Genomic DNA, 14,785 nt, shown 5'->3' with positions numbered 1-14,785 from the left:
GTCCCCATCAAAATATAAATGACATTGGTGGACCATGCAGTAAAAACAAATGAACAGATGTGGTCCTTGCTGGCACCATAAAAATACTGACCCAAGATCAACATCATTTTTACATAGGGTGACAACTGGCGTAGGGGAGAGATTTGTGGAGACCAGGAAAAGTCTTCAATGGTGCCCTTGTGCCCATGGGCGCCATGCTGACAACTCCAGAGATAGGCCATCTTTCGCACCCCCACCCTGCTTCCAAGGTGACCCACCTCCAAATAGGACATAGACACCTTGTAGTCCATGTCGTCACTGGTCTCCTCGATAGCACGGAAGAGGTCGTTGAGCGTTCGCACATAAATGCCAGGTTCATTGTCTGTGCCAAGCATGGTATAGGTCTTTCCACAGCCTGGAGGTGAGAGGAAAGTAGGGAAAGGATGAATTGGTTGCTGAATTGGTAACATGTTTCCAGTTTAGGGCCACCCAAAGTTGGATCTCCATCTTATTAGGTTTCTTCTTGAAAGGAGCACTTTGCTCCTTAAGCTCTTTCCTTCCTAACAAAGGTCATTTTCAATATATTAAAAACCACTGGTCAAGATGAACTGTATCAACCTGCATAATAAATGGCTTTCTTGATGTCCAGCTCCTCACCTTCTGTGTTCAGAAAAGCACAGGGACAAGACTATGGAGGCTAACATGTCTTTTATGGAACAGGGACAAGTCTTATCTGGAACGAATATGGTGTGCTGGAATTAAGATGAGAAGATAGTACAAACATGACTTTGTTCAAGGATGTGCAAGGGCGTTTGCACTACTTTTGTGCTTTGGATTTGCTCTACTGTTAGCCAAAGGATGGTTTGTTTTCTATCGGTAACGTGGTGTGCTTGAAAAACCACCACACAGAAGTGGACAAGGCCCTTGTTCCGTTAACATAGAGGGCTTGCAGGCTTGAGATCAGAGGTCATGTCTTTTATTTGGTTTTTAGGGTGCTTACACAAATCTGCTCTCAGGCTCCCTCCCTCTGACTCCCTCTTCCCTGTCTAGATCCTGACAGCCATTACTTCGAATTCAGCCCTGGGTCCAGAAATGGCTTCTTTTGACCCTTCCTCACACATGGAGAATAGAGCCTGGGGCCCCATGAGAGAGGGAGCAGTTCTGAGGCTTGTCCCATTGCTTTCAGAACTAAAACAGTCCATGCCTAGAGCAGCCTATAGACCTTGGTTCCTACAGTGAGAAGAGATGGTGTCTCACATTCCCACATGAGCCTGTTTTCTTACCAGTGGGGCCATAGGCAAAAACAGTAGCGTTGTAGCCAGAGATGACACCTTCAATGAGGCCTTTGGTGGTGGCACGGTAGACCATATCCTGAAAGAGGAGGGGAACAGAAGAGGGTAGCAAAAAAAACATGCTGTTTCCAGGAAGGCAGTGGAAACAAATAGCTCAATATGAGGCAGCAGGTGGCAATGACTTTGACTTTTCTTTAACACCTCCTACTCTTTGCTGCTTCCAGCATAGTATAACAGAGCCCTCCAAAGGCAAGAAGAAACTGCATTCCTTAAGACAGCTATTTAGCCATGAATCTGAGTTCGTTTTATGTGGTTTAGCCTTTATCATCGTCTTTTTAAAATAAAGCTTATGATGCTGTTTAAATTTACTGAGTAAACGGCCTCAGTCCTGTATATCTGAAGGAGCATCTCCACCCCCATCACTCAGCCTGGATACTGAGGTCCAGCTCCAAGGGCCCTCTGGTGGTTCCCTCATTGTGGTAAGAGAAGTTACAAGGAGCCAGGCAGAGGGCCTTCTTAGCAGTGGCACCCTCCCTCTGGAATGCCTTCCCACCAGATGTCAAGGAGATAAAGAACGACACAACTTTTAGAAGGCATCTGAAGGCAGTTTTTAATGTCTGATGTTTGGTTATGTTTTCATATGCATTGGAAGCTGCCCAGAGCGGCTGGGGCAACCCAGCCAGATGGGCGGTGTATAAATAATAAAATTATTATTCTTAATAATCAAACAAACTGGGATCCAGAGCCAGCCCAATTGGAGACAACACAAGTGATCTCTTCGTGCATCCATTTTTGGGGGTATGTCCTGAAGGAGTATTGTGGTAACTGAAAAGGAATGCCCAGGGGTGCTTCCAAGCTCAGCGCGGAGGCTGGATGCAGCCCTCAGACCACACAGTGCAACTGCACAATAGCATGGGCTGGCTCTACCAGGCTCTGTTTAAGGGAACACTTAAGACTAAAGTTCCCAGGATTCTTTGGGGGAAGCATTGACTCTTAAAGTGGAATAAACATTGACTCTTAAGGTGGAATAAGAGTGCTCTAATTGATGGCGTGGAGGTGGCCTTGTAGTCCTGTGCTCTCAGTCACTTCCGTTCCACAATGTTCTCTCCTTACTCACTGCTCCTTCTCCATCTCAGCCCCTTACCACCTCTCACTTCAGGAGCAAGAACTGGCAAGATGAATGGCAGATCTCACTCAAGGAGCTCCAGTTTCACGGCAACTTGCAAATTAGCTTGAAATGGAGCCTACTGAAAGGGGAGCTTGTGGTTTGGCCCAGGCATGCCACCTGCCACCACACCTGAGACAGGGTTGGAAGGCAAAGCTGGGATGTCAGAGGTGCCTTAGATCGGGGACCATACGTTTTACGGCAGATCCGCAGATCCGTGTAACACTCCCCCAGTTATCTTTCCTAATCAAAAGCAACTCTGGGGAGGTGTGATTGGGAACTGAGGAACAGGGAGGAATTGATTAACCCTTTTTCCTCTGGGAATTTCCCCACTCTAAGCTTCACAGCTGGTTTTTTAGTTGTGCCGGGAAAAGATAAGGGTACTTTACATTTCTTCCATTGGGTGAAAAAGGGGAGGGTGATTCAGAACAGAAAAAACCACACCCCAGGGAAATATTTAGCTCTTCCACCCCAGCATCTCTTGGATCAGCCAGGAAACCAATGCATGTGCCTATTGCCACATCACATGTACTTTGGGCTCAGGTCCCTGGGTAACTAGGTATGCATGTTCGTCCGACTTATTTACCTGGGTAGCAGCAAAATCAAAGGCTACATCAAACATATAGGACTTCTCTCGTGAGCGGTTGGCGCGGAGCACATCATCAGGGTCCTCCATTGGGTCCATCAGAACGACCATCTGAAAAAGAAAAAAGTGACGGGATCTTTTTGATACACATTACACTGGAGAACTGGAAGCAAACCGCAAGGAAGCAGCTGGAAAGTGGAAGAGAAAATGTGTGCACTAGTTCTTATTTGGCCCAGAGGAGAGTCACCCTGCTGCCATGGCTAGCCACTGTTTCCAAATCCCAAATCTTTCCAGAGTACAGTGGTACCTTGGTTCTCAAACACCTTGGTACTCAAACAACTTGGAACCCAAACACTGCAAACCCGGAAGCAAATGTTCCGATTTGCGAACTTTTTTCAGAAGCCAAACGTGCTCTGTTTTGAGCGTTACGCTTCCGATTTGAGTGCCACACTTCCGTTTTGAGTGTTATACTGAGATCTGTCTGTTTTTGCTATTTATTTTGTGTTTTGTTTTTGCAGCTCTTTTCTGTTTGTTTTTGTGACTGTGTGGAACCCAGTTCAGCTACTGATGACTGATTGCGTGACTGTAGTACATTGTTTATTGCTTTCATTTTATGGATCAATGGTCTCGTTAGTAAAATTCATGTTAAATTGCTATTTTAGGGGTTGTTTTTAAAAGTATGGAACGGATTAATCCATTTTGCATTACTTTCTATGGGAAAGCGTGCCTTGGTTTTGGAATGCTTTGGTATTGGACGGACTTCCGGAACAGATTAAGTTTGAGAACCAAGGTACCACTATAACAAGATTTTTTTCCTCCTGCTAGAAGGAAGCAATAAAGTGCCATCATGCTGCCATCCCTTAGAGCAGTGGTTTCCAAACTTAGGAACCACCTACAGCCCATAGCCAATGAAATATTGAAGTTCTGCCCAAGGTAGCTGCACCAGCTAAAGCTTCTCTGCCTGTTTCTCCCTCCCCGTCTCCGAAATCATGTCCCTCAAGGTACAGAAGCTTTTAATAAGCTGCATAGCACACCAGGATCCCCTGAGCACTAAGACTGCAACTGTGAACTGGCTTCTAACTAATTAGACTGCACAGTGGTAATAAGCTGGGAAATGCCCAGCAGAATAAAAATCTGCTAGGAGGAGGGTTAGGATCTGATGTGGGGGAGCCTTCTGTGCTGCCTCAGTGCTAACTTATATATCATCACACTAGCCCAATGGTGTGTTCACAAGCCTGTCACCCAGTGGAGGAGCAGATATCCTCAAAGGGTCTTAGTCAACTGCTACCAGACCCTTTTAACTGGGTGCACCAGTGATGGAACACTCAGACTTTCTGCAAGCAAAGGTTGCTCTCTTTCCCATTGAGCTGTGGTCCCTCCCACAAAGCAGGTAGATCTGACCTAAAGGGCATCAGGAAAACTGGAAGGATGGAAGAGAAGACTGTTAGACAGTGAAATAAAGCAGAATGGAAGTAGCAGAGAGAGAGAGAGAGAGAGAGAGAGAGAGAGAGAGAGAGAGAGAGAGAGAGAAATACAATAGCTATTAGAGCAGGCATGTCCAAAGTCTGTTACGGGGGCCTAATTTGGCCAAATCTGGTCCCTGTGGCAGTCTATTTTCTAGGGTAAAATCCTAAAAAACAACTTCAATTCTAAAAAAAAGGTCAACAACCTTGGTTGGCCCTATGGTCGTTTGGCCCTCACAGCCCTTCACTTCATGAAATCTGGCCCTCTTTGGGAAAACGTTTGGATGTCACTGTATTAGAGCTTCCACACTGGCTATTATCCTGAATGCAGGAGTTCCACCCACCTGCCTGTGGGTCATTAATCTTCCTTTGTGCTTGTCTCTGATCCCTTCTAACCCTAATCTGATATGACAAAGGGGACAGGTCCATACTAGCTGTGCGGATGCCATTGCTGGTCTTAGATCAAGTGTCTGTTTGCTAGGCTTAATCCCAAGCTGATCGGTAGCCACTAAGGGATATGGGGGTGTGTGGGAAAGGGTGTGTGTGTGTGTATGTATGCATGGCTGAACTGTTGTGCTATGCAGTCAGCAGAGTTGGGAGGGGATTCAGCCTTGGTTCCTTAATAGCACCTACAATTGCAGACCCTCCAAGTGCCCCTATTTTCCAGATTTACAGAAGCCGTCCCAAATTCTGATTTGATCCCGGAATGTCCCACTTTTCCTTAGGACGTCCCTATTTTCATGGGAGAAATGTTGGAGGGTATGGAGTTATGCAACTACACAACCTTTAGAAGACATCTGAAGGCAGCCCTGTGTAGGGAAGTCTTTTAATGTTTTGTTGTTGTTTTTTTAGGGTGGCTGGGGCAACCCAGACAGATGGGTGGGATATAACTAATAACATTATTATTGTTGTCATTATAGGACACCTGTATTTTCCTTGGAGAAATGTTGTAAAGTATGTATCTGCTATGGCAGGGGTCTGCAACCTTTAAGACAAAAAGAGCCACTTGGACCCGTTTCCGAAGAAAAAACAACAACTGGGAGCCGCAAAACCATTGCGACATTTAAAACAAATATATCTCCGGAGCCACGATCTGACAGCGGGCGGGAAGGTGACGTCGGGACGGTGCGTGACTAACGCACGCACCACCCCCATGCGACGTCACAGCCAGTACAGCGCCCGCCACAGTGAGGAGTGTCGGGGCGCACAATGCGCCTCCTCCCTTCGCTAGTATCCGCCCTGGAGCCGCAGCAAAGATGTAAAAGAGCCACATGCGGCTCCGGAGCCACGGGTTGCAGACCCCTGTGCTATGGGTTGCAGTGTATTTGGGGAATTATTATTTTTTTGCCAGATCCTGGAAAGGGGAATGAAACTATTGGATTTGTATTTAAGGATTTGCTTTCTTTGGGCGGAAATGAGGCTACGGCTAAGTACACACTATACCATTAAAGGACACCCATCCCTCGCAAAGAATTCTGGGCACTGTAGTTTATGCTGAGCGTTAATGGGAACTGTAACTGTGAGGGACAAACTACAGTGCCCACAATTCTTTGAGGGGAACGAATGTGCTTTGAATGTGCTTTAAATGCATACTGTGTACACAGCCTTATTCTCTTTGGAGCTAACCTGGCTAAATGAACTTGAACCCCAGAGAGATTTTACCTCAGTGCTGCAGCTTGGCCTTCTGGGAACGACTGCTAAGGGTTCACCTCACAAGATTTGTCTCTCGGCTTGGGGATGGTTATGTAATGCCAAATGCCAGCCCCTCTGCCTGAGACCTCTGGCACTTAAGAGCTTTAACCGATGATGGGAAGCCTCTCCTTTTCCCAGTTCAACCGTTCAGAGGCAGAACTGGATACCTGCTACAAAAGTAGCTACCGATGGCACAGTAGATGTCAGCATCTGTCCCCCTGTGAGAGCAGCTTGTCATCCTTGCGTGTGCAGAGATCAGATTGCCCTAGACGGCAACGTTAGGTTGGGTTTCACCATCTCCAAGAGGCCTTAAAAGGGGCCTGTGTGTAAGGCAATCGCCATAGTAGGCAGGCAGCAGATAAAAAGAAAAGGGCGGCTTGGGATAAATTAACCAGCGTGGTATTGCCATATCGCAGAATCGTAGAGTTGGAAGGGACCCACGAGGATCATCTAGTCATACCCCCTGGAGTGCAGGAATATGCAGCTGTCCCTTATGGGGATCGAACCTGCAACCTTGGCATTATCAGCACCACACTTTAACCAACAGATCCCCACTCAGCCAGTGTTACTTTGAGCCAGAGTCAGCCTTAATTACCAACCCCGCATGGTTGTTGTGAGGATGAAATGAAGATGGAAAGAAACGCCTAAGCAGTGCCTTAAGCTCATTGGAGGAAGAATGGGAAGTTGAGTGTGGTAAATAAATAACTTAAGGAACATATCTTGGGGATTCCCCAGTATGTCAGAATCTTCCACCAATATTATGCCAGTGTGGTGTAGTGGTTAAGAGCAGTGGACTTGTAATCTGGTGAACAGGGTTCGCTTCCCCACTCCTCCACATGCAGCTGCTGGCTGACTTGGGCCAGTCACACTTCCCTGAAGTCTCTCAGCCCCACTCACCTCACAGAGTGTTTGTTGTGGGGGAGGAAGGGAAAGGAGAATGTTAGCCGCTTTGAGACTCCTTCGGGGAGTGATAAAGCAGGATATAAAATCCAAACTCTTCTTCTTCTTCTTCTTATCACTGAGTTTATGTCAATCAGTAGCTCCCATTGCGAGCATTTACAGCAAGAGCCATGTAAAAGGATTTCCCTGTCCTTCAATGCCACTGCATTACCATTCTCTGACATTACCGCAGTGGTCTAAACCACTGAGCCTCTTGGTCTTGCCCATCAGAAGGTCAGTAGTTCAAATCCCCGCAACCAAGTGAGCTCCCGTCGCTCTGTCCCAGCTCCTGCCAACCTCCTGTTCGAAAGCATGCCAGTGCAAGTAGATAAATAGGTACCGCACCGGCAGGAAGGTAAACGGCGTTTCTGTGTGCTCTGGTTTCCATCACAGAGTACTGTTGCACCAGAAGCAGTTTAGTCATGCTGGCCACATGACCCTGTCATGTCTGTGGGCAAATGCTGGCTCCCTTGGCCTGAAAGCGAGATGAGCACCGCAACCCCATAGTCACCTTTGACTGGACTTAACAGGTCAGGGGTCCTTTACCTTTTACCATTCTCTTACATTAATCAGGAAGAAATGGGGCACAAATAGCTCCGCTTATATACATTTCTGGAGGCCTGGGCCACTCCCACTCCCAACGTGATTGGTTCTGTAAACTTATAAGCTGCAAATCATGACTCAGAGTTTTAGGGCAAAAGGCAGAGGCCCAAATCTTGAAATGTTCTGTGACCAGAAATCATGTGTCGAATCAGAACACAGGGGCTCAGAATCCTTAGCACAGACTCAAGCTCAGACAAACACAGACCACTGAATACATAACAGGTACTTTAAAGCAGTGCTATTTTTCCAGAAAAAGAGGTGCCAGAACTCACCACAAATGCCTTCCTTGTTCTCTTACAATGGCAATGGCGCCAACCTGAGAGGTGCCAGAACTCAGTTTGGCTGATAAAAAAGCCCTGCGTTTAGGAGCCACCCTATTCTTGTGTTTGAAATTTGTTTAAAACTGTTTTTAATGTTGTTGTGACGCACCCTGGGACATACCACCATCACAATTTTAAATAAATGTCACTGAGGTTAGGGATATGTTGTCTCCCTCTCCCTCCTTCCTCTCAGGACTGGGATTTGAATGGTTTCTCTCTTTCAGGTGGAGCCACAGGTAACTCTCAGCAACAAGAACAGCCTGTGCTGTTGGCAGCTCTCTTGCCCATTGTGCCCGAAGAAGCAGGGCATTGTTTCAGGGGCCATTCATGGGCACTTTGTGAGCAACGCCAAAAATTCAATTGGCCGGCCTCATAACTTCGCTTGGACAAATGGGCCTCTGTGCGATTCTGTCCTGAGGTTTGTGCAGAGGATCTGAAGAAGAGAGAGGGAAGGTGACCTACTAGGGAGAGGGACACTGACAAACAGGATGGTCTCCTCTTCCTCCCCTTTAAAACCAACAGACAAAACTCCCCCACCACTACTGCGACAGAGGTTAGATCCCCTATCTTTAACAACTGGTAACAATTCAACAGGAAAATCTTTACTCCCACTAACACATATCCTTGCTAGGAAACAACCTCGCCAGTTGATTTCTGCCTATACTGTATAATGAGAGTTGTTAAAAGCACAGTAATGAGAGACAGGAAAAGCTGACTGAGAGGAAATTGTGAATCTCTGCATGATTATTTGCTCCGACTAAGTTTCCTCCCAGTAAGCTTTCTCCAGGGGCAGCTAATTCTTCTACATCTTTGCTTTTGGTGCTGTTGGATCACCCAACCACTCCCAATGCAAGGACATAACATGTCAGCCTCAGTTGGTTAGAGCGTGGTGCTGATCAGGGCCGTCTTACCCATAGGCGCTAGGGGTGTGGGGCACCTGGGCGCCAGGCTCTCAGGGGCGCCAGGCCGAGAGTCCGGAGCCCGACAGTTGAGTCCGGGGAAGAGCCCACCCGTCGGTCGGAGTGCCGTGGCGGGCTCTTATGCTGCGGGCGGCTCTGCGCCACAAATTAGGAGGTGACCGAGCCAGCGAGACGCTAAGGCAGCCGGTCGGCTCTGCCCCCCTGCACGCCTGGGACTGGGCAACCGGGGGGGGGGGGCGCGTCGGGCAGATGTTTGCACCCCAGCATCTCATATGCTTAAGACAGCCCTGGTGCTGATAACACCAAGGTGGCAGGTTCAATCCCAGTATCGGACAGCTGCATATTCTTGCATTGCAGGGGGGCCAGATTAAATGATCCTCAGGGTCCCTTCCAACTCTACCATTCTGTGATTTTATGTATTATTCAGCCTTAGAGGAGGCTGCATCTGCACGACCCATTTCTCTAATCTTGTCACCTTTCTTTTGGGGAGGCACTCTCAGAACAGCAAGTCTTGCTAAAATACGAGATCTTTTTAAATACAAACAACAACAATTGTGTTCATAGGTTTTGTCCTCTATAGGCTGCAACGCTGGCAGCATTGTCTCACATAGCAGGCCAAAACAAGAGAAATTAAACCGAGCTGAAATACCCGAATAGGGGATGTATCAGAAAATAACTGCAGCCATAAGGTTACAAGGAAGAAGAAAGACAAGGACTAACACAGATCAGTAACTGCAGGATATGGACTCCTCTTACAGTGTGTAATTCTGACTCTTTTACATCTCTGAAAGTAAACCTTTGGGCATCAACCAGAACGAAGCATTCCTCCCGAATGAATTCTGCTCAGCTATCAGGAGTTTTGAGGGGGAAAGCTAGGAAATGGTTTGTTTGTGCTGCTGTCAAATCTCTCCTGGCCGCTTCTGGACAGACACATCAGAAATTACAGAACACTACAAATGACTTCTACAAATATTGTTGTGGGGATGGAGAACGCAGGACCTTCAGTTGAAGGAAGCATTTTCTCAAGACTGTACATAGCCGAGATACGGAATAATCTAAAAGAATCTCTCCTTTGAGGCAGGGCATTCCCTTCCAACATTTCTCTGATGAAAACAGACAGTCCTGGTGTGTGGGTGGAGATGCGAGACTTGCTTTCCACATGTGACGCTTTTAGAAAGCAGCTCAGCTTGCGGGTGTGTGTGTTGTTTACTCGGTTTTTTGTTTTTGTTTTTCCACCTACAGGTTTTATCTCACTGCTGGTCGACAGGCAAATCAAAATGTGTGTGTATTTAAATTAATAAGCAAACACAAAGGAATAACATACTCTGCCACCCTTTCTAGATGGAAAACCTCGGGAGGAGAAGTAGCTTCTGGAAACAAAAAGGATCCTCTTGGGTGACGGAAGAGAGAAATGGGATCCAGGACGAATATTTAAGCGATAAGGTGGATAGTGGTGGGAAGTAGGGAGAGGAGAGAGAGGTGGGAAAATATTGTTAAAAAAGGTGTAGTCATAGGTATATCAGTGTATTCAAATCTGAATTGTCAAATTGTGTTATTATTGTTATTATGGTTTCTGTTGTATGTGTCTTTTGCGGTTGTTGCTTGTATCGAAAAAAATGATTAAATAAATTAAAATTTAGAAATGGGATCCCGGAAGCACCAGCACCACAGTCATGGCAGTGTCTTGAAAGTGGAGGGTATCAGGTGTTGGTGTGTGTGGGGGGGTGTAGATTCTTGACCTAGACTAGACACCCTCCTGGTGAAAACTTTCTTCTGGGACAGAAGTGGAACAGGTTTTGTTTCTGGTTTTTTAAAAAAAATTACCGTAAATGCTTTTCGGTAAACAGGGATAGACAGATATGAGAAATAACATACATTCTGAGACCTGGACCGCCAGGGATTGGGCAGGCTGAAAGAATGAAATCTCTCTTCCTTTTTCTCTTGCAAGCTCCGTGGAGTGGTTAGAGAGCTGGGCCTAGGAGACCAGGGTGCAAATCCTGACCCAGCCACGAAGCCTTAGTATAGGGTGACCTTGGGCCAGTCACCCTCTCTCAGCTAAACCTACCTCACACGGTTGTTGTGTGACATGTAGAGGTGGGGAGCAATGTATGCCCCCTAGAGCTCCTTAGAGGAAAGTTGGGCAATCATAAACTAATAATAATAATAATAATAATAATAATAATAATAATAATAATAATTTATTTATACCCCGCCCATCTGGCTGGGTTTCCCCAGCCACTCTGGGCAGTTTCCAACAGAACACTAAAATACAATAACCTATTAAACATTAAAAGCTTCCCTAAACAGGGCTGCCTTCAGATGTCTTCTAAAAGTTTGGTAGTTGTTGTTCTCTTTGACATCTGGAGGGAGGGCGTTCCACAGGGCGGGTGCCACTACCGAGAAGGCCCTCTGCCTGGTTCCCTGTAACTTGGCTTCTCGCAGCGATGGAACTGCCAGAAGGCCCTCAGCGCTGGACCTTGGTGTCCAGGCAGAACGATGGGGGTGGAGACGCTCCTTCAGGTATACTGGACCAAGGCCGTTTAGGGCTTTAAAGGTCAGCACCAACACTTTGAATTGTGCTTGGAAATGTACAGGGAGCCAGTGTAGGTCTTTCAAGACTGGTGTTATATGGTCTTGGCAGCCGCTCCCAGCTTTGACTAAAATTTAAAACGTACTAAGTAAGCCCTGGCCACAGCGAGGGGCTTATGACGAAGCTATTGCCAGTCACAGGCTTGAGGCAGCAGTGGGGCTTATATTTCTCAAAGGGGTCTCTAGTAACCCCTGCATTAGTCCCCGGAAACAGTTCTGGCGCGGTTCCTCCTCCCTGCTTAACCCCCACTTTTTGCTCCAGAGTATTGTTGCCATGACGACAAGTCACTCCCATAAACAATGGGCTGGCATGGCCCGATAAGGCAAGGGAGGCTGTCTCCAAGGCAACCCCCTTTATAGGAGAAGGGGGGGGAGGGAGCCCTCCATTCCGTATCACTGGGAGAGCAGGAATAACCATGATAGGGATCAACAGAAACTTGCATCTCCTCACAAGTGGGCAGCCAGTTCCCTTTCTCCAAAGGAACCTTCTTCATTTGAACCATTTCAACGCCTACTGTTGCCAAAATGGGGGAGGGGGGAGGCAGGAGAAGCAGCTGTAGGTCAAAGCAAAGGAAACAGCGAGGCACAAGGATTAGAGGAGTTGCAAGGCTGCGTTTTAATGTTTTAATATTTTAATACTGTATTTTAATCTTGTTTTTTAAGTTATATTTCAATCAACTTGTTTTTATTATTGGTTGTTAACCACCCTGGGGAGGGCGGAGTATAAATAAAATTTATTATTATTATTATTATTATTATTATTATCATTATTATTATTATTATTATTCCCTTTGGCCATTTATGATCATCAGCATCCTAACCCTGGCCACACGAGACTCGTATCCATTTATAACACGCTCACATGTAGTGATTTCTTAGATGCATGCTCCTTCTGTGGAGGAAATCTACAGCGGCTGCATGCTGTTCTACTGTATATTATCACCAGGCCTGCTTTTGTCACAGCTACTGTGGACTTTCTGCCATGTATACATGCAGTGAAACAGACAGATAACTATGTACGCTTGATTCCCACGGGGGTAGCAGTGTTTGTCTGCAGCAGCAAAGGCGAGGATGGGTCCTGCGACATCTTCAAAGCTTACTAGCCTCTAGTTTTTAGTTTATAGTTTGGTGGGTTATGGGACTCTTTGTTATTTTAAAACAAACATGGATTCCACACAGGCAGGCAGAAATAATAGTTTGGCTGTAAACAGCTCCATTATCCCAGACTCAATATTCTGGGTGTAGACATTTGCCAGCAATTATCCTATCCTGAACCTGTTGGACTAAATACCCCCTCTTATATACAACCTGTAATATTCAGCTCAGCAAATTTTGGATTTCCATTTCCTCCTTCCCAGTTTTGCTATCCTTTCAAGACAAGTCTCATGTTCTTCCTTCTTCATTGCCTGTCCTACTTGATTCCATCTAACCTACAAACCCACTACAGTGGTACCTCGGTTTAAGAACAGTCCAGTTTAAGAACGATTCGGTTTACAAACTCCGCAAAACCGGAAATAGTGTTCCGGTTAGAGAACTTTGCCTCGGTCTAAGAACGGAATCTGAACGGTGGAAGGGCACCGGCGATGGGAAGCCTCATTAGGGAAAGCGCGCCTTGGTTTAAGAACGGTTTTGGTTTTAGAACAGACTTCTGGAACAGATTAAGTTCATAAACCGAGGTACCACTGTACTCTCAAATTGCCTACTGCCCCCTTCCATCCTTAGCTTGTTTCTCACAAATGTAGGAAAGGTGAAAAACCAACCAATTTATAAATTCCCCAAGCTATACTTGTTCTTTCTTTCTTTCTTTCTTTCTTTCTTTCTTTCTTTCTTTCTTTCTTTCTTTCTTTCTTTCTTTCTAAAAAACACACCTGTTTTCCTAATGCCCTAGCAACATTCTGATTAGGACTTTTCATTCGGGTAGCATTAAAATTATATTATTGGAGCCAAAACTCAGAGGGATGACAGAAGCATACAGCTGCAATCAGGGGCATTTTTCTGGGGTAGCTTAGGGGACATGAGCTACAGGTCACTTGGATAGGACCCAGATCTTCCCCAGACCCACTTTAAAAACAGCAGGTTTTTTTAAAAAAAATCTTTACAAAGCAGCTGAGCAAAGCACTGTGCCAGTCTAACCTCAATTTCTTGCCATCTTAATATGCCAGAGTTCCTGCCACATGTACCGTACTAGGTGCAGAAAACTCTGTCTGTTAAGGAAAGGAACAGACTGCACTGCACGTCTACACAAGGATTGAGAGAAGCACAGAGATTGGAATTTGGGCTTTGTAAGCCTCTTAAGAGTTTGGTGTGGGAGTTGTAGACTTCAGCTGTCCATTGAAGTGAATGAGCTGTGCTTTCACCTGCAGTCGTACATTTGTTGTCAAATGTTTTGGTACTTGTACGTTTAGGCTCCCAAATGATCGAAACCCGGAAGTGAGTGTTCTAGTTTTTGAACTTTTTTTGGATGCAGTTTCTGCTGTTGTTTCCGGCATGCCCGTGTAATCAGAAGCCAAGCCTTGGTTTCCGAAGATTTCGGAAGTCGAATGGACTTCCGGGACACATTCTGTTCGAAAACCAAGGTACTACTGTATTCTCAACTCAAATATTACAAAATGCCAAGAAGCCCTAAATGACCTTCTTTCAGAGGCAACCTAACATATCCAAATCCAGCACTCCTGGAGCATCTTATAATTCAGAAAAGTGGGCTGAGTGTAACAGCATAATGAGGATTAATCCCTCTTTAAAGCTGCCTTCATCTGTCTTGGAAAACACACACACACACACACAATAATCTGCCTACAGTTCCGAGAAGATCCAGGAAGGCTCTGCATCGCCCAGACATGATGCAATTCCTCAAACCAAAGCAAATGTAGCACACAGACGCAACAGCTTGGCTCCCCCCGGGGACTGTCTGAGTCTCAGGAGCCAAGCTTGCAGAGTCAATTGCAGCCAGCATTTCCCAGCAACTCTCAAGGGGAGTCCAAGAATATCCTTCTAATCAGCAGACCTAATTTCTCTCCTGACTCCCGCAAACAGGGAGACAAGCAGGGCTCCTTAGCAGCTGCTAATGAGAATGTTCAATGGCATAGACCAAGTCCAGAGACGGTGTTGCAGAGAACTGGGAATCTCAGCTTACCTTCTGTGCTCCGAGGAACCATAGGATGACAAAGGGTTATGATGAAAGACAACAGCACACCCATGGGAAACGCTACGGAAAACATTCAGCTCAGGAGTAACAGA

The 14,785-nt window shown here is 46.2% G+C and overlaps 1 protein-coding gene across 1 annotated transcript in view; it reads right to left on the bottom strand.

Moving 5' to 3' along the window:
• LOC310700437 (dynein axonemal intermediate chain 2-like) overlaps positions 1–14,785 on the bottom strand; it is an 82,574-nt gene that overhangs the window by 24,704 nt on the left and 43,085 nt on the right. The window contains exons 14-16 of the mRNA XM_083490061.1: positions 3,023–3,133; positions 1,263–1,350; positions 258–394 (exon numbers count right to left, since the gene is read on the bottom strand). Coding sequence (XP_083346187.1) covers positions 258–394; positions 1,263–1,350; positions 3,023–3,133 — 336 coding nt within the window. The remainder of the gene's footprint in view (positions 1–257; positions 395–1,262; positions 1,351–3,022; positions 3,134–14,785) is intronic.

Source organism: Podarcis liolepis (genome assembly GCF_965112155.1).
Source record: "Podarcis liolepis genome assembly, chromosome: 2".
Taxonomy (NCBI): domain Eukaryota; kingdom Metazoa; phylum Chordata; class Lepidosauria; order Squamata; family Lacertidae; genus Podarcis; species Podarcis liolepis.
Note: the sequence above shows the minus strand (reverse complement) of the source record. Positions and strands in the feature narration are given on the sequence as shown.